The sequence below is a fragment of the Ambystoma mexicanum genome, chromosome 8, assembly GCF_040938575.1.
Source record: "Ambystoma mexicanum isolate Mex_15411 chromosome 8, UKY_AmexF1_1, whole genome shotgun sequence".
Taxonomy (NCBI): Eukaryota; Metazoa; Chordata; class Amphibia; order Caudata; family Ambystomatidae; genus Ambystoma; species Ambystoma mexicanum.
Genome location: NC_090929.1, coordinates 1,141,234,540 through 1,141,255,131, shown reverse-complemented (window position 1 = coordinate 1,141,255,131; position 20,592 = coordinate 1,141,234,540). Strand labels below are relative to the sequence as shown.

The following is a 20,592-nucleotide window of genomic DNA, read 5'->3' as shown; positions in this document are numbered from 1 at the left end:
CGCAACCAGACTACTGCCCTACATGCCCGTATTGGTACATCCTGACCAGGCCGGCTTTATACCAACTAGGTCCACGGCCCTGAATCTGAGGCGCCTCTTTGGGGTGATGGCACAGATAAACCCAGGGGCATACGCGGTCATTGCAGCATTGGATGCAGAGAAAGCCTTTGATTCGGTCTTGTGGACCTATCTGTTCTCAGCTCTCGAGAGATTCGGCTTTGGCAGATACTTCATAAAGTGTGTTCAGCTACTGTACAGGGATCCAGGCGCGAGGGTTCTAACGAATAACACCATAGCGGCTTCCTTTCTAATACACAGAGGTACCAGACAGGGTTGCCCCTTCTCCCCAATCCTACTAGCACTCACAATCGAACCACTGGCCGAGTACGTTAGACATAACCATGCACATAGAGGCCTTAGAATGAACGGAACCCCGCAGATAATCTCCCTGTACGCGGATAACACGCTACTTTACGTCCGAAACACGGAAGAAAACCTGGGCCCCATTATGGCAGACACCGAAAAATTCTCTGAGTATTCGGGATATAAAATTAATGTTGCTAAATCCGAGTTGTTCCCATTAAATTCCAGCATAGAGGCCATCTCTAATGTACAACAATTCAAATGGTCCCCGGACCTTGTACGATATCTAGGAATCAACTACTGCAATCTCTTTCTATTAAACTTTCATTTTGGACCAAACTCCCGATCTCTCTATACGGGCGAGTAGCAATACTCAAGATGGTTGTGCTCCCCAAACTGCTATATCTTTTTTGCAACATCCCAATCTGGCCAGGTAAAGGATTCTTCGCAAGACTTAAGACGTTGGCCTCCTCATTTGTGTGGGGAGGGAAAACTGCTCGGCTGAAATGGTCAAAGATAGTGGAGCCGTTCTCGAGGGGAGGGATCGCAGCTCCGGACTTTGAATTATATTACCTTGCTGCGCAGGCACACTTCGCGAGGTATTGGTATAACAGACGATACAGCCACACACATCCCTCTAAAAAAATACGCTGCGTCGCTGACGAACCTTCGGTCGGTGATGTTTGACCCCAAACACAGATCTCTGAATTCGACCCAGTCAATACTACGACAAGAGCTTGGTTTAAGATTTACAAAAGAATTGGCCTAACAACCCCGTACGACCCTGAGATCCCATTATGTGACTTTCCAGGCATAACACCCACATTTGACAAGGCTATTCAGAGAACATGGGATCCCAGTGGCCTATTCAATATGTGGGACATGTTCCCAGCGGGGAGATACTGCGAATGGTCTGATTTCAGGGAGGCAGTAGGCGGGGGAAACCTACAACAATTCCAATTTCATAGGATGAAGTTTGCTTTCTCTGATAAATGGCCCACATTTCCGATGGAACCTCCCACATACAAGTATCAGTGCAATGACAGAAGTGGGGGGGGTCACAGAAAGGGAGTTTTCGCACTAACCTAGTCCAGTCAGACACCAAGTCATGCAACAACATTAAAGAATCTTGGGAGCAGGATTTGGGGGTGGAACTGGACGATACTAGCGGGACTAGATACTGTCAACTCACTAAGAGTGTTTCTATGAACTCAGGCTTGAGTCTGATCCAATTCAAGGTCCTTAATTACACTACACGCCCGCCAGACTGGCACGGTTTATTGATGACCACTCAGACAAATGCCCTAAATGTAACACCCCCAAGGCAGACTCATATGTATTGGGGTTGCCCAGAAGTGGCAAAATTCTGGGGGGAGGTGGCAGAAATCCTTGAAGACATAACGGGCATCCCGGCTACTCCTACGCCCTTAAAATAACAGTTTGGGGACATTGGCAAGGTGGCTGAGACCACCAGACGATTGTTCAATATTGCTTGTGCTGTTGCAAAGAGGGGCATCTTGAAATGCTGGAAATCTGCATGGGCCCCAAAAAGAACATTTTCTAAAAGATTTGTCCATGGTAAACGAAAGCGAGGAGCAATTCATCATAACTTTCACAAAAGTGCCGACCCAAGGACATATGGTCATTTTTTCGGGGGTTACCTGTTGGAATTGTTACCCGAGGGAGACGAGGACGCCCCTTCCCCATCCGAATGATTGCAACTGTAATGCACTGTACTGATCCACTTCTACTCATTGTTGAATACTGTGAAATGCTAACTGTTTCTGCTTCCGTTCCAATGTAGCTCGCTGGAAAAATAAAAGTTTAAATAAAAAAATAATGTTCTTCCTGAATGCCTCCAAAAGCTTTTCCTCCTTGCCCAGGAGTGCAGAGGTCGAAGTCCCAGAGGACTGTTGCTTGGAGTATAGTGATGCTGCCGCTATCACAGAGGAATGTGGTTGGGGGTGTGCCAACAATAGGAGGGTGTCCCCTTTCGTTTTCCTGTACTTAGCGTCGCGACACCTAGTGGTAGGGTGGGTGGAGTGTGGCTTGAGCCAACATTTTTTGGAAAGCACTACAACATCTTTTTGAAGTGGAATTCCAGTTCTAGAAGTAGGCGTAGCATGAGAACCTCAGCCAGTAGCCCCGCCTCCATTTGTTCCACCTGTGGCTGCAGGATTCCTAGGTACTCAGCCAGGACCCCCAGCTGCTCGTGAAAAGCTTTGGCTGACGATGGGAGTGTCCAGGTCCTCCTCCTCCTCATCATCTGTGTCCGCTGTTGTGTCCTGCAGGTCCGGGGGAGCCAGAGGAGTGCAGGGCGCAGGCAGCTGTGGCGTGCTGATCATCAGTGCCGGAGGCTGAGGTGACAACGCTGGTGCTGCTGTGACTGGTACAGGCATGGGAGCCGGGGGCTGAGCTGGACACAGGGGCGGTGTGGCCGTGGGTGCTTGCGGCTGTACAGGAGGGAGCATGGCCCTGATCACATCCCTGAGGATGGTACCCATCTGTGGTGATCTCATCCGTGCGAGGAGGTTCTTGAAGAACCTGCCTTCACAGGCCAAAGGGGTGCCTGATGGCATAGGCATAGGGGTCGGGCCCTGAGGCGGTTGTGTCCTGGGCGTGCCCTGTCTCGCTACATAGGGCGAAGTTCATCGGCCCTGCGATGTGGATGGATAGGATGTGAACCAAGTGACAGGGGTTGACCAATCCCACCTGAAAGCTCGTTCACCTGCCTGGTTTCCGAAGGGAAAAGGCGTCTGGTGAGCTGCCATTTCGTCTGGTCCAGCGGTTTTTTTTTTTGCTACGTGCCACGTGCCTGGGTCCTGGAACTTGCTGAGCTGGGACCAGCTTCCACCAGTACGCTGAGCGGAGGTGGTTGTGGACTTCCCTGTACCTCATGTTGAAGCCTGGTAAGCGGAGTGTCCTCGGCAGTGGTGCCGGTAGTGCTGTGTACAGGCGGCCCCTCAGACATGGTACGGTGTTAGGGCATAGCTGCTCGGGTTGGGACCCAGTAATAGAGCCTTGCGGCCCCTCAGCAGTAGCACCGGTAGGATCTTGCGACCCCTCGGCCTGGGAGCCGGTAGCTGGAGCAGCCTCTGTGTTCTTGTTGGTCTTAGGACTTGAGAGGTCCCTTCCACTTGGGTTCTTCCTTGGGAAAGAGTTGCCTTTGCAGGGTGTGGAGGAGAACAATTTACCTACCGTGGGCCTGGTTTGTTCTTCATGACTGCTTTGAGGTCCTCTGGAGGCAATCTTCTGAAGAGCTTCCGCCACCTGGCTTGTCGATTCTCTAGCGCGCGTGGAGTCTGGGCGTCACACGCGGTATAGCCATCCAAGTCGTGGTCTGGGCCAAGGAACCAGAAGCACAGGGCGTGGGGGTCGGATGTCGGGAAGTGACCCTTGCAGGCTAGACACCTGCTGAAGCCTGCCGTCGCCGACATGCGCCAAGGAGGCGTGTGGCGGCAGAGCAGTACCCAACATTGGAAAACAAGAACACTTCCTGCGGGGCCTGAGCCGGTTTCCCCCTTCTGGCGTGCCTGCAGACTCTGCCAAAGACACTGTAGCAGTGTTGCACCTTGGGGGGCAGGTATACATTCTGCGCTGCAGGGGCTACCTTCGCTGGGCAGAGCCCTTAGCCTTCGTGGCAGTAGCCGTCACCAACACAGTCAGACGAAGTCATAGCCTGTGCTGATTTGTCCTTCACCTCCATCCGTGGCTTCTCAGATTTCTCCTGCAGTTAAGCCGGCGTAGATTTCCTTCGAGGAGGACCTCAACTGCCAGCTGGCAATGGAGGTGGCAGGTGATGTCGATTCAGCCCTTTCCATCGAACCGGTGGACTCGGACTTGTGGTTCTTGGCCTTGTCTTGGGCCCCCACAGATGAGGTGCCCTCAAATGACTTAGACAGCTCCTAGGATCGGCCGGTCCTGGTTGAGGCATGACCTTGCTCAGAGAACAGGTCAGAGGCCTGGGCTTTAAGCCATGCCAATCTACTGGGCCTTTCCCTGGTCTTCTTGAAGAACCAGAGGTGTGTCTCACACTTCACCCCCTTATGGTCCGGATGCAGGAAGAAGAGGCATTGCAGGTGTTTGTTTTCTACAAACACATTCTGTATCCCACATTTGGTGCAAGGCTTGAAGAGGGACCTTCCCTCCTTCATGGGCGGAGGGAATGAAGTAGGTCCGACTGCCTTCTAGAATCTTTGATATTCACCCTTGAGGGGCATTGAAATTCACCAACAATGGATCCCCGCTGTCAGCAAAAAGCACACAGGCTCTTTTGGAACAAAATTAGAACCTTGTTCCATCGAAAAACAAAAAAAACATAGAAGTAGCTTGAAACGCAAACTCGAGGACTCCCAACACTGAAGCGTGAGGTAACAATCTGAGGATGGCTGCCAGGAGGGCTTAGGGAGAGGACTGTCATTGGATGGGTGTAGTATGACCCAGAGGACAGTGATTGGTTTAAAGGACAAATATAGTTTGTAAGTAAAAGGGAAACTGCTTTTTGTTTATCTGAGGATTCCCAGCCAGATGACGGGGAATATTCATGAACATGTGAATTCAAACCAGACGACATGCTGGAGAAACTCAGTTCCCCATGTACCGAAACATCAAAATAACTACCATCAGGGGAACAATAGCTAGTGTAATACATATTACAAAGCAGAGCCAATCCTAATAGATTCTTTATTGTAAGCATGACACTCTGAGATAAGACCCAATATGGGTCATGTAATTGGACAAGGTAACGATAGACCTTCACGGACCACTGCATTTATCACCTTGTCTCAACAGGGAGCATGTGGAAATAGAGGTTCCCAAAGTTGAGTGCGGCACTACAGTATCAACTACACAAACACTTGTGTTCCATCTTATTTCTTTATTGCAAGTAAATTCAATACTATGTATATATGTATATTTGCATGCGTTACTATTGGTCAATCAACAAGTTTTCCTTTAACTGCACGTATCATTCAAAGTTGTTTATTTACTTTTATTTCCCAGCTCCTGCCCTGGCAGGCACATTGTGATGAAATCTTCTACATGTATATATGTTAGTCCTCTGAAGCTCTGGCAGTTTCAGCCTATCAGTGGAAAGGGACATATGTAAGAATCAACTTAATAAATACAGTTGAGGAAAAGCGGTTTGTACTTCCCTTCCTTGCTACTTCACATTTGGCGACGAGCTGGAGCTTGGCCCTCTCCCTGAACATTGTCCAGGCTGGCCAGGCACGGTTTCTGCTAGACTGGGTGTCGCTGCTATTCCTACAACTTTTGGGTTCACCCTGTTTTCTGTACTGGTGGGTCACAGTCACAAAGTCCCTCACTGTGTACCTGGCTGCGGTCCTTTGCGTGGTTTAGGAAAATGTGTCATCCTCCTGAGGTTGCCCTGCCCTCCACACTGTCCCTGCTGCTAGTCTGCCCTGATGCCCAGCGTGTTCAACGAGGCGGACTGCACACTCTTCCAGGATCTGCTCTTGTCTGGGATTACCCACTGCACCTGCTGTTCACCATCTGGGCAGCACCGAGGAGCCCAGCAGCAACGGAGCTCCAGTGTTGGCTTGTGGGAGTGCCGAGCGATGTGCTAGCAGTGGGAGCGCTTGATTACTTCTAGACAGCAACATGAGGGCTCTGATGTGATCTACCTCAGAGCGTTCTTTTCCTGTCTGTTCGGTGGACTGACTTTTTTCCCCCTTTGCCGATGCCCTGTGCTGTGTAGGGCAAAGGGGACCCAGCGGTTTACACACACCCCTCAAGTCAGAGCACCGTCAGTTTACGCGTACATATGGTTGAAACCTCTTCCCTTTTTCATTAACCCGTGCCAGTAGCAGATGGAAAGCATTTGGGCGACCTCTCCTATGCGCATGAGAAACAGAGGTACTTTGATGGATTTTGAGCAATAACTATTGTTGTGTAGCTATAATATCGTTAAATGTGCTCCTTTGGACAGCAGCGCTACACTGATGCTATTCGGATTGAAACAGTGGTGGTATTCATCTATATAAATGTATCTGAGATTGTTCCTTGTCACCAGGCCCAGCTCTCTATGTTTGAGCTTAGGTGCACCTTCTACATGACCAAACAGAACTCTGTACGAATGCTGTTGTGAAGTACCTTTGTTACTGGATCTATACGTGTCAATCATTTAACTGCCAGCTGCCACTGGTTATGATTCTTGGTGAAAGCACCACACATTAGAAGTACTTTCGTTTGTTTTGTTTCTTTTTCCCCCCATATTGTTTAGCCTTACATTTCTGTGCGTCTGTGCACAGGCACTGACTAATTGCCCTACATATCTGTTACCTCTTGTACTTGTACACCTACCAACAGCTTCTTCTGTGACTGTCCCCTGGTGCATACAGACCACCGATTTATACCACCATGAGCGCTCTCCCTGTCTAGTTTCTCCCCAGCACAGGTGAACCCACCACTAAATGGGACACCTGGAAAGCGGATTTCCGGACTACATCATGGCGGTGCCTGGGCCTAGCTTTAGCATAGAGAGGCGCAGCGCCCTACTCAAGCACAGGTTAGGGTTTGAGGGTAGACGCATACTCAAAGTTTTACCCGATTTGGTGCTGCCCAATGCTGGGGAGTAAGTGCTCTCTATGTTTTTGAAACAATCAGGAAATTAGATAAACATTATGAGAATAGAGTGAACATTGTTCTGGAGAGGTGGCACTTAGCACCAGGGAGCACTTGGAGGATGAAAGTGTAGAGGCTTTTATTACAGCACTCTGAGAACCTGCTAACAAGCGCAGTTTTGGAACATAGGAGTGTCTCAGAGACCAACGTATGCTCAAAGTGCAAAAGAATAAAATAAGAGAAGAAATTTGGACTAGGGGAGATCCATCCTTAGACGAGGCACTTGATATTGCTAAAATGTTGGAACATGCTATGGCATGTATTATGGGTATTAGTAACTTTCAATTCTAATTCCTTGTCTTCAACACTGTAAATGCGCTTAATGCTTATAATGTCACTGGTGGGAAAGTATGTGCCTCTAAAAAGAGGTTGGTTAGAGATGTTAAAAACGATAAAGCTACTACTGAAGCACCTAAAGTGCCTAGCAATAGTGAGTGTTTCAGGTGTGGCAGTTCTGCCCATCTTGCTAATTTAGTGAAGTGTCCAGCATTGGTAGTGGGGTGTTCGGGGTGCAGTAAGAAGGGGCACTTAGTACGATATTGCAGAACATTTGCCCAAGGAATTATCAAAGAACGGTCTATGAATCAGGACAGTGGTGAAGATGGTATGGTTGACGAGAATAATGTGGGAGTTACATGGTCACTGACATATGTAAATGGAAAGAAGGTCAATGTGCTTGTGGACTCCTGCTCAGACTATATAATTATAGATCCCAACATGTGGAAAAGTGTTTTATGACTGAGAAACTATGCAAACCCCAAATTAAGGGAGAGTTCCTATGGCTTGGCAAGGATAACGTTTATTGGGTGTTTTAAAGCAGAGATGATATCTATCAGCTTTAGCACTGTAGCATATTTGTCAAAATAGGGTGGTAGTTTCCTGGGGTTGTTTGAACAATATGCCCTAGGGATAATCATCAATCCTAAAGTTCCAGCTCACATTGCCACAGTAACTCGAGAGTTGCAAAAACCAGAAGATAAAATTTGAGGATGTGTTCAGAAGTAGCATAGGATGTTTACATGGATTTTCCCACAAGATTCTTCTAATGCAAGGGGCGGTTCCTGTGGCCTCGAAGGTTTGCTGTGTGCCAGTAGCTTTAAGGGAGGAAGTATCCAAAGAGATTAAGAAATTGTTATCACAGGACATAATTGAAGTGGAAGCCTCCAAGTGAGTTTCCCCAGTTGTAGTAGTTCACAAGGCAAATGGAAGTGTCAGATTATGTGCAGATTTGATATCCCTTAACAAATGCGTTGTGGTAGATAAATTCCCCTTACCCAATATTGGGGAGATAGTAGGTATGATGGCGGAAGCCAGGTTTCTCAGGACCTTGCCTCTGCATGGCACTAGATCGTTTTACAGCCCAGGTCAAGACGTTTATCCACTTTACACAGGAAGGGACATTCAGGTATGAGAGAAGGCCTTTCCGGCTGGTCTCTGCTGCTGCATTCTTCCAGCGTATGATACACAAACGTTTAATACACATTAAATGTGTTTGGTTTTCCAAGACGACATCCTGCTTACAGGGTGTTCATAGATTGAACATTATCATAGGCTGGTAGAAGTCTTGAACCCCTTTTGCGCCATGGGTCTAACACTACAGAGGAGAAAAAAGTTGTGACACAGAAAGGGAGTAATTGGGACTTGTACAGAGTTCTACCAAAGTAAAGTTCAGTGAATGCCATTGTGGGAGTAAATGCTCCTCCCCTCACCCCACCCCGAGGACAGGCAAGCGGTCCTTTCATGCCTGAGCTTAGTAGAATACTATGCCTACTTTATAGAGGGCTTTGCAGACTTGTGTAGAAATATCAGGAAGTTATGCAAGAAGGATGTTCCATTTGTCTTGTCAGCAGCTCGTCAAGATGAATTTGTATTGATCAAGGAGCGCAGTGTCAACGCGCCTGTATTAAGCAATTTTGACACTTGTGAAACATTTGTACTTGTGGAAAGAGTTTGTACAGGGTCTAGTTTGAGAAGTCTCCAATTTTTCTGAATTAGTTTGGTCATTTGATGACTTAAGAAAAATTGGAGACTGACCGAACTGGACCCTATGCTGCACAAACATTCCACAACCACCCCTTATGGCCTACAAAGGGGGTATAAACTTACGTGACCAACTAGTACAGGCAGAAAGAAGACCAAGAGATACCCACCTCGCATTGGGGAAGAAGTGGTACGTTTCTTGGTATTCAATGTGGTAATTGTAACAATGTCATGAACGGTAACTATGTTAAACATCTGTGCTCTGTCGCAAAGATTAAATTAAGGGATTCTGCTACGTGCGATTCTAGCGCACTCATCTATTGACTTATGTGCCCATGTTGGATATACTATGTAGGCCAAACAACACGAAAGGCTAAACAACGTTTGAATGCACATAAAAGTAATATCTGCACAAGACAAGTCACCAGTAGCAGAACGTTTTAGGACCATGAGACATAATGGATCACAACTGAAATGTACTATACTGGAGTTGGTCGGCAGACCACAGAGAGGGGGTAATATTAGCATTAAACTAAATCAGAGGCAGCTCTACTGGATAGAGAAATTAGGAAGCCTTACCCCAAACGGAATGAATGAGTATTTCCATTTGAGAGCCTATCTGTGATTATTTGAATGTTGAGTTTTTTGTTATGAATGTCACATCGTGATTAGCAGAATACAGGTTTATCCACCTGGAATCTGTTAACATAACTGTTTGACTTTGCTGATCATTGTAACGGATCTAATTTCATGAATAAAACCATCTAGACATCAGTGTCACTTACCTCCACAGTACAAACTAACAAAACGTGAGCATGATCTGTCATGGAATTATTTAGGTGGAGAGGGTTAAAAATACTATGCCCGGAGTTTCACATTACCTCCTGTCCTTTGAATTACATATCAGTTTATCCATTTTGCTACAGATATTTCTTTACATGCAACAAAGATAGCATTTGTCACCTCACACCCCCCACCACGTAGCATTGAATAATTAACACTAGTGGCGGGTGCGATCATTTCTAGGCCACCACAGTGTAAGTTTGAATGCTAAGGATCAGCACGCAAGCAGAGACTCTACAGACATAAACGTAACCAACGTTACAAGTAGGAATCAACAGTACAATGCTATTTAATAATGCTCAGGTCCATTGAGTAGGACACACCCACTCATGCTTTCTGAAAGAATTTGACTCTGAATGTCCACAGCAAGCTCTGAAGCAGTTATAGACATTGAGGTTTGAAGTACTTTGATTTAAGACATCTGCGCATCATCTACTTTGTTAACCTAGGAAATCATCCATGAGCGCACGCGCTCGGGATGACTCATTAGTAATACTTACAAGCAAATGCACGTAGCGTGCTTTGTTTACGTTTGAGATTTAATGAGTTCCCACCGCAAGACCACGTATAACTATCCTACCAGCTCGCAGTGAATGTGTTTTTTTTGTCCAAATCTTGATTAAATGTATCTTCAAGATAATTTCATTAATGTTCATAATTATTTAGGGTTACCGGGCTCAGGGAATCACTTATTCAATTCCTTCATTTAGAAACTTAAATGTTGACTGGTACCCAGTTATTATAGGCGTGTATGTAAAACATTCTAGTGGTAGGCTGCAGCAGGGTCCAGAGTCCTGAAAAACCTGGCCGCCACCACACACCTAGCATCTCCCCAATATTGGGTAAGGGGAATGTATCTACCACAATGCATTTCTTAAGGGATCTCAAATCGAAACATAATTTGACATACATAGGCCTTGCAAACTATTACAACTGGGGAAACCCACTCAGAGGCTTCCACCTTTTCAAATATGTCCTGTGATAATTTCTTAATTTCCTTGTAAACTTCCTCCTTTAGTGCTAGTGATACACAGAAAACCTTCAAGGCCACAGGAAAAGCCCCTTGCTTTAGAACAACCTTGTGGGAAAATCCCTTTATACATCCTATACCACTTCTGAACAAATACTCAAATACATCTTCTGGTTTTCGCAACTCTCGGGCAAGTGTGGCAATGTGACCCAGAACTTTGGGATTGATGATTATCCCTAGGGCATATTGTCCATACCACCCCAGGAGGCTACCACTCTAACACATACATCTGCTACAGCGCTTACTGGTGAGGAATGTAATCTCTGCTTTAATAAACCCAACAGACTTTATCCTTGCCCCTCCATAGGCACTAGCCATTACTTTGGGTTTGCATAGTTTCTCAGTCAAAGCATTTTCCGCATGTTATAATTGTATAGTCTGAGTCAGAATCCCCAAGCACATTGACCTTCTTGCCAGTGCATTTACAGTGTTGGAGACACAGGTATTAGTAACTTTCAATTGTAATTCCTTAACAGATGCCATAGTATGTTCCACCCTTTTAGCAATCTCAAGTATGTCACAGGATGATCTCCCCTAGTCCAAATGTCTTCTCTCATTTTATTCTCTCGCACTTTGAGCATAAATTGGTCTCTGGGACGTTTATTTTAGATGCACCAAAATTGCACGCGTTAGCAAGATCTCGGAGTGCTGTAATGAAAGTCTACACTTTCACCCTCCAAGAGCTCCCTTGTGTTGAAATACCACCTCTCTCCAGAACAAGGCTCACTCTCTTCTCATAATGTTTATCTACTTTCTTGATGATGGTTTCAAAAACATTGGGAGTGTCTACTGAATCCAGATCACCAGCACCAAATCGGGTACACATGAGTATGCGTCTACCCTCAAACCCTAAACTGCATGATTAGGGCTCTGCACCTCTCTATGCTAAAGTTAGGCTCATGCACCGCCATGATGAAGCACTTTCCACTTATAGCACAATTCACTGGCTGATTCCCCTGGCAGCCCTGTTGTGTTTTAGGCTGTGAGGGCTGCTGAAAAACTGCAAAAAGGAGGGCAGGATCTGAGTTAGTAGCACTGGCTGCTGAGCTGGTTGATTTGGGTATTCCGATTGCCCACATTCATTACAATAATTACACTCATTATATACATTCAATATTGATCCATCTTTAACTTCTTGACCTTATTAAAAAAGGGACCCTTCTTCCCCTCTGCACAGTTTCCTCGTCTCTGGGAGCTGGTCCTGCTCCGTGCCCAGCCATCCTTGCGAAGGCTACAATTGCCACATTTTTACCATTATTCATTTAATCAGGCCCTCCTGGATATTGCAGCATGAACTATTTCTTGCGACAGTAGTCGTTCTCTGCTTTTGCATAAAAATGCTGTGTAGACACCACAGCCAATGTATTGCCTTTTCAGCCAATGAGTACTTCAATTCCTTCTGAAATCTTGCAGTGCAACCCCATTATGAATGCAGAAACCACAACTTGTGGTGCAGTCGTCACATTGGGAACCCCGAAAACTGATCAAAAGATTTCTCAAGTCCCTCAAGATAATTATCTGAGTCATTTTACTTTGATTACATACATTTTTCAGGAGTACAATTCATCTTCTAGGGGCAAACCTCTAGGTCATGGAGTAACCGGTCAGTAATCTTTTTGCAGCCTCTCTATGGTGTTCTTACAAATGCCAGTTACTTATTTGCCTCAATAAAGTGAACATGTCAGGAGGAATGGCAGCTCTTAGCAACTGATTGAGGTCTGCACAATTTAAGTAATAACAGTCAATAATAACTTACAAGTACTTCTTGGAAGTTAACAGGGTCTTCTCGAATTTTAGGAAAATCTTTGCACAATATTAAATAGATCAACAGAGTGCCATGATGCGTGCACAGCTACTGTCATTAACTGGCCGAGCAAACTTTCTCAAAAAGGTACCCTGCAGCATCAGCACAAGCAGATGTGATGTGGTACCCTTCAAAGGATGCAGGCACATTAGATGCTGGTGAGATGCCAAAAAGATTAGAAAGCGGCCATCTATTGTTCAGCACTTCAATGACTAAGCCATTGCAAGGTAGTGCCTCCCAATGATCGTACAGCAGTGGATTAACTATATTCTGGCGGTTCACCGACGGATGCATCTGGACTCTGAAATGGAACCTGGCTTCTTGGTTGAGATGGCAGGAGATGTTTGGGGTTGATCTGGTGACTGATCCTGTGTAGGATTCTTTTTCAGTAGGGTCCTCCTTGGAGTGCTGGATAGAGTCTACTGCAACCTTTTCCGTTTCTTGGGACATCGAGGCTTGCTCACTCTTTCGGTTCTTATAACTGCTCTTTAAGTTTCCTGAGGGCATCTGTCATAGCGCATCAGATTCAGCGCGGCTTTTAGTGGCCTGAATTTAACAATCAAAGAAGGATCCCCAGTGCTTTGGGTGAATCTTCGATCCCTTGGTCTCTACAGCTCCTCTTCGGTAAACAATCCTATAATGATCCAAATGCTCCTTTGTCAGGCATTTGCTTCATGTCACTACATGTAAAATAGTACCACTTATACAGAAATGCACAAGTCTTGTTGAACAATTTGTGAACAAATTAAACTTTGAAGTGGCACCTGTTTGGATTAACTGGTTCCTTTTCTCCAAGGTAAATCAAGGACTTGGTTAGAAGTAAAATTGTTGCTCTGTGCAAACAGCACCAAGACATTGCTAGATGCAACACAAATCATGGCTACCGCTCGGTATACTGGGAGGCAGACACAACATGGTAATATTCACAACATTAGCCATTTTATGAACAGAAAAGGGTTTGGATAAAGGCATAACTTTCCCTATCCTAACGTGAATGTCCCTTCCTATGACACTAAAGCTAAAGCAGGCTGGCCTTGTGTCCAAACTAAATCTGAGCCTCACACTAACATACACAAGCAAAAGGTGAAAGGTAATGTTTCAAATTTCAATGCAACAGAAGCGTGCATAACTCAAACATATAACTATACTCAAAACAATCCTTGTGTCCAGGGGGTGGTTTCTCTTCTCCGGGATTATTTCGGGAAACCACTTCACAGTGTTCTGTGTCAAAACCAGTTTCTTAAAGGCAATGCACATGTCTTTTACCTAATACTCGCCTCAGGGTAGCAAAACAAGTGTTCCTTCTAAAACACTGGTTGGAATATAGCAAAGAGGAAGTCTCCGCTAATCTTTCAGAATGGCAAAACAAAATGTTTTCACAACACTGGTTGGAATATGTCAAATTAAAGTCTTTCCTACTTTTCAGGATGCCTAAACAAACGTCATTTCTCCAGTAGTGATTCAAGCATGGAAAAAGGCAAGCATTTTCAAAGTCTCTGGTTGACAAAATGTTCAATTAAAACAAGAACTTAATATGACCAAGTCGCTCTTCAACACACCAGTTCAAAGTGAGTTTCCTGGTACACTCTCCTGCAAGGAAACTTCTCCACTGAAAACTTGTAAGTTCCTGGTTTACTCTCCCGGCAGGAAAATCCCCCTTTTGGCTCACATAGATCCCCTGGTGTACTCTCCTGCCAGGTATCTCTTTTCAAAAAGGTTCACTACCCGATACTCTTATCAGGCCACTCTGCAACATTCGCATTCTCCTTGGGTACTTCACAATTGTACTCCTTTAATAGCACAACCTTTTTGACTTTAGTTGTTAATTGTGCCAATTTCCCCCATACTGACATCCCTACATATGAGTGTTTGTTCAAGCTCCGTCAACCTTTCTTGCAATCTCTTGGCAATGCTTGTTCCAAGTTTCCCCCAAAGGACATCTAATGGCAGTTGAATTGCACAACTCTTGCCTCGTTATTTCCGTGTCTTTGCTTAGGCAATGCTGGTTCCAGGTTCCCCCAACTGACATTTCAGGTTGGTGAATTGTACCATGTGCACATTCTTTTCAGTTCTATGTGGTCGGTATTCAAAAATGCTTTCAAAACACTTTGCGTATTTGAACGTCCGAGAGCCCCGACGCTTCTAGGCTGACTCACTGGTTCAATGTGCAGCTGCTGCGAGAAGCTTGCCCCAGGATTTTGCCAGGATTTATCACAATACCCACCATTAACACACTAGGATGTTGAATGACAGGGTACGGAAGGTAACTAAAGTTACACACAAAGATATATGAGCTTCATCAGATCCTATTGGCAGGATAGAACCGCAATATAGATGGGCTAGCAGAGTGTCCATCACTAGTGGCTCCTGTGGAGAATAAGACAACGTAAGAAACTTGACAAAGAATAGTCTTTACCAAAGACAATTGCCAAAGCATTGTGTCCGAGTGGACAGCCCGACAACTCTTTCACAAGGTTACTTTTCAGCACCTTTATAGTAATCCGATGACAGCCCTTAAAACAACCTGTTCCAAGTTACATCAAGTGGGACTCGTAGGAGAAGTACAATATACGTTTAGTGGTTTTGAATTGTGCACAGACCTTTTTAAGAATATTGCCTCTGTAAAGCAGCCTGTCCCTAGAGCGGATCGGCTTTTAAAGAGGGCTCTTTCTTACAGATCAAGAATAACAGTCACTAGAGAAAAACAAAATTAGAAACTTAAATATTTATTGAACCCACTTCTGAATAAAATCCATTTGTTCTTGAGCTTAACATATGGGGGCTCCCCTCAGCAAAATCACCGTTAAGACAAAGTCTTACCTTCTCTGTTGGGCCTAGGTTTCGCACAGACGAGCCCTCTGGAGCATTCCTTCGGCAATGAATCGGAGGCTAAACCACCACATTTGTTGCGAAAGTCACAGGCAGGACTCTAATATCGGATGTTAGTTAAGCAAACCTTTGATACTAGCAATGCCGGCTGAACACAGGAACTGGCAGCTCACAATCACCTAGAAATCTCAAAACTGTTAGCCAGCTCCTTAATCAGCAACTTGTTGGTTTTCAGTAAAGTGACTTCGATATAAGTGGAAGATTCTAAGACTACACCAAGGAAGGTATCAGTCCTCCCAAGCAACACAATTGTCTTTTATATGGAGACAGGCAAGTCCAGTTTCCCAAGGCCCCTTCCCCAGACTTTAAGAGATAACCAGCACTGATGTTCACCCTTATATTTCAGGCTTGAAACTGCTTCGGTTTGTAACAAAAACGAAGTAGATTTTGGTGGTTTAAGCCTATTAGCAAAATAACTTGCTAAGCCAGCAGAAAACAAACCTTGTCAGTAAACACATTAGTTACCAAATTAAAATCACTCCAACCTGACTGCAAACATTTAATTAAAGTGAAGGGGTCTCTAACCTATGCATAGCCTATTACTGGATATTGAGGACACATTTCTCACTTAAATATACAACTTGCACTTACATTTAAATTCACTTACAATTAGGTCCCCCCACACCCACCTCCCATCAACATTGTTTGAGCCATTGACATGTACATTTCTTCGACAACCTGCATACCCTTCTGCATCTCATATTTACTAAATGAAGAACTGGAAATCTTGCACTGCCCACAGACCGTAAGAACAGCAACTTCAATCCTAGATGTTTGGTGGGGGCTGGGCAGCGGAGGGGGGTTTGGGGGAGCGGAAGAAGAGAGCATATGCATAGTTTCAAAAGCCTAATGTTTGGACATAGGGGCCAGAATGGTGCGTCTCGGGATTGGCCTAACCTTGACCCCAGTGTCCCTACCAATTATAGGCCAATTACAACAGTACCATTTCTCCTTAAAATCTTAGAGTTGCCCATCTACAGATTCAAACCTATCTGGAGAGCAACAACTTATTAGGCACCTGGCAATCCGATTTCAGGCCAAGACATTGAACTGAGACAGACCTTCTCGATCTCAAGAACCAACTGGATGACTGAAAAGATACATGCGAAATCGCAATTCTTGAACTTCTAGACTTGTCCACTGCATTTGATTTGGTTGGCCACAAAGTGTTATGTAATCACCTCAAATGAGCTGCCAATTTCTCCAAAGAGGCCACCACATGGATAAACTCTTTTTTAGACAATATACCTACAAGTCTTCTTGCCTTCGTCAGCAAGTGACCCAGTACCAATCACTTGTGGCGTACCTCAGGGGTCATGTGTCTCCCCCATTTTGTATAATATTTTTACAATGCCGCTCTGATATACTGGCGACACCCAGATCCTTATCTCTATCTGGGGAGGCCACGAAAAAGATACAAATCTTACAAACTTGGATGGCCACCCATGGTCTATGTTTTAATGACGAAAAGACTGAACTCCTAATCATCGGGTCCATTGATAAACTAAACAAAATCCCTACTCAAAACAGGTCCTTAACTAGTGACGGTATTAAAATCAAAGTCGCCAAGGAATTAAAGACCTTAGGTTTTTACTTCGACTCAGCTCTTGACCTTATCAAGCAAGTAAATACCACAGCCTCTGCAACCAGTTACACATGCATATTAATTTACGCATGTAGACCATTCTTGACTACTGAAAGTTGCATCACGATTGCATGGGCACGAATCCTCTGCAAATAGGATTACTGCAACACACTTTACTAGGCACCAGTAAACAATACTAACAAACTCCAAACCCTGCCAAACTCCGCCTTAAGAACGGCCCTAGGCATCCCCAAAGGTCAGCATATTTCCAACCAAAGACGATCTACCAATTGGCTGGCCATCAAAGACTGAATTAAGTTCAGAGCACTAAACCGGACATACAAAGGCCTCAACAACAAAGCTCCTATATACTCAACGGAGAGGTTTACTAAACATACCTCTGAACGCCCTATTAGAAGGGCTCAGTCAAACAGTATCAGAATCCCCAACTTTAAACGAAACAAAAAATTGGAGGATCCAGCTTTCCAGTCTTAACAGCACAACTCTGGAACTTTATCCTGGACACCCTAGGTCCATTCCTTAAAGACTAGTGCCAAACATTGGCTACACTCTAGTGACCTCGGACATCCTCATCCATGATTTGTATAAATGTATATTACTGTACCTACCCTGCACTTACATATACTCTTGTAAATTTTCTTTGAATATTGTTTTATCCTGTACGTCTCATGTTCATCTTGTTATTGTAACTGCAACCGTAACTAACCATAATCTTTGCAAGCGCCCAAATGCCTGGCGGCCCGGTGCTCTCTATAAATAAACAAACAATACAACAATTGGCGATAGAAGCATCCATTTGGGGCGCTCTTGAATGCATAAACACATACCCGCGGCAGGGTAGAGATTCTTCCTTCAGTCAATTGTGCAATTTGCGTTTGTTATTTTCAAAGAGCATAAACTATATTGTCATTACTTTTGGAGTTCTGAAAATAAAAATTAACTAGATTGTCCACTTACTAAGGTCATAGAAGTGCTGCCAAAAGGCTTCCATCCAACTCTGGAGATCTTCTCTGCTGTCGACCATAAAAATCTGAGTTGTAGCCTCCCCAGCAATGGGGTTGATGATGGAGAAACCGTATGATCTTTTTGAGGAGTCTTTATTCATAGATCGAATTCTGGTTTCCTACAAATTTAACATGAGGAACAACATCTATTAGAGCTGCTACCTTCAAATCAATGGCAGAACATCTTTCAGTGGTGATCTCAACTGCCATGTGGAATTGTCATTATACCAGAGACCAGCTTTTATTTTTCTGTAACCCTTTTAGGAGTATTCTCAAAGGTGCAAAATCTGAATACAATCCCATCCTTCCATTTTTCCCATGAATGCGGCCAGTGGCAAAATCCCTAGGTACAACATCAAATGCTAGCAAAAGAAAGCTCCAAATCTTCCAAGTATTCTCAATATCAAAGCACGTTTCTTCATCAAAAACGATGACCCAGGAACTTCCCAACAGCTCTGTAGGATGTTCTGGTCATCCCAAATGTTGCACTTTAACCTCTGTAAATGTGTGCATCTTTAAGATAAATGGTTTCCAATATAAACAGATTAGGTTTAAGGCTGCTGTTTTAGGTGTAATACTCCTAAACCAGAGCAATGAGCACAACCTTTAACCATTCAGGACATCCATGAACACACCTCTTTGTATGTGGGGTGAAAGGGGGCACTCAAGACTCTTAACCAGTACAACAATCTGATTTAAACTAAATTCATAGCCCATGTCCAGAAACCCAAAGTTCAGTTTAAGACTTGGGAAGGGCAAAACGATTAATCAGGAACCCGTTTTCTCTAAAAGCCTAGTACATTGGTGTACACTTGCCCCAGAGCTCAGCAGGTTTTGCTTGGGCCCTGTAGAACAGGATATCCCTGAAATGATCGAAAATAAAATACCTACTGCACAATCACCTATATTTTTGGGTCTCATTTTTTTAATGTTTGTGGGGAGACCCCCTACACACACCCTGCACCCCCCTACCTTCACCTAATCCCTTAACCCCACCATCTATTTTTTACTAAATATTTACACAAACCCCTGGCAAATTCGACCAAAAACTATCTGTCATTTTTCAATAGGTATGTTCTTATTCGATAATTACCGTAGATAGTCAGTGAAGACCAATTCAAACCCACCAAAAAAACACTGAGAATTAAGGGTTGGCCATCCTTGCCTATTGTGGATCCAGTCCCCCTTTTCCGTTTGTGCTCACCAATAACAATCTTGACCGAGTGACACCACACTGTAATAAAAAATGGATTCTCACTTACCCTCAAATGAAGCCTAAGTTTTAATATGGAGCCATCCCATTTAATGCGCCTTCACATTTATGGTAAAACCATTCCTTTTAACCACGTTACTTTTCTTGAGCTGCTTCTGTAAACCAATTGAAGTCCTGAAAACCAAGGCTGCAGCGTGCGAGTGAAAAAAAGCCCAACTCCTCCCCTCCGAGTCTTGCAGCATCTGCAGTCGAATGCATTTCTTGGGCAAAAGTTCAGCCAGATATACCCACAAATAGAGTACCACGTCTCTTCTGTAATACAAGTCTCTGGCTGGGTGGGTATCTGTGGTCGAAGTGGGCGGGAGCGGTGCTCCTCTACTTCTTTTAAATAGGTTTTACCAATCCTATACTTTTATTTTAAAAAGAAACCGTTCCGGAAAGGTTTCGTTTTAAAATAAAAGTGTAGGAAGAAGTTGAAACTTGCACTTTCAGTGCACTGCACAGGACGTTTCCTTAAAGAGCTGGCAAATGCGTTTGGGGATTTTGATTGTGCATGGTAGGGGGTGCGGCAATGAGGTCTGAGGGGAGCGGTGCAGGCCAGTAGGGATCACAGTTCCACTACTTCTTTTCGTACACTTCGACCACTGGTGGGTATACCTTTCAAGCAGTTTGAAACCATTTGCCAGAAAGCTTTTTGATTAAGAGCACAAACAGCCACCGAGTGCTCCCCACTGCATGTCCTACTTGCTTTTTAACGCCAACCAGTGACTTCTACTCCATTCACAATCCACCTACTAAGATCCTGCATTAACACTGAAAAACATGCTATAGTCTTTGGCCACTTTAATCAAAGAGGTCTGGATTACAGGATCATGAGCCCCTTCCACTTTAGGACTTCGAACCAGGTATAGTGTACATGTCCAGTACTGTAAATCTAAGGATATCTGATCAAACGGAATACTCAGGATGTCAATTTCAAATACTGGGTGAGAGGGGCAGTCTTTCAATTCATTTATTCCAGTGCCTAAAATAGGGCAGATTGACGTGAAAGTCATCCATTAATGGCATGCACGCTGCCATCACTTTGACATAGTTACTCAAAAGTACTAGATGGACATCACACATTTCAATTGTTTGGGGCCAGGGGGCGTTCAGTATGTAAATTAACAAAGCAAACCTACTTTAAAAAGAAATGTTTGCCAGAATCTTTATTTTACT

The 20,592-nt window shown here is 44.5% G+C and overlaps 1 protein-coding gene across 1 annotated transcript in view; it reads right to left on the bottom strand.

Moving 5' to 3' along the window:
• Positions 1-20,592, bottom strand: part of RTKN2 (rhotekin 2) — a 497,356-nt gene that overhangs the window by 73,789 nt on the left and 402,975 nt on the right. The window contains exon 10 of the mRNA XM_069611200.1: positions 18,115-18,280. Within this exon, the coding sequence (XP_069467301.1) occupies positions 18,115-18,280 (166 nt within the window). The remainder of the gene's footprint in view (positions 1-18,114; positions 18,281-20,592) is intronic.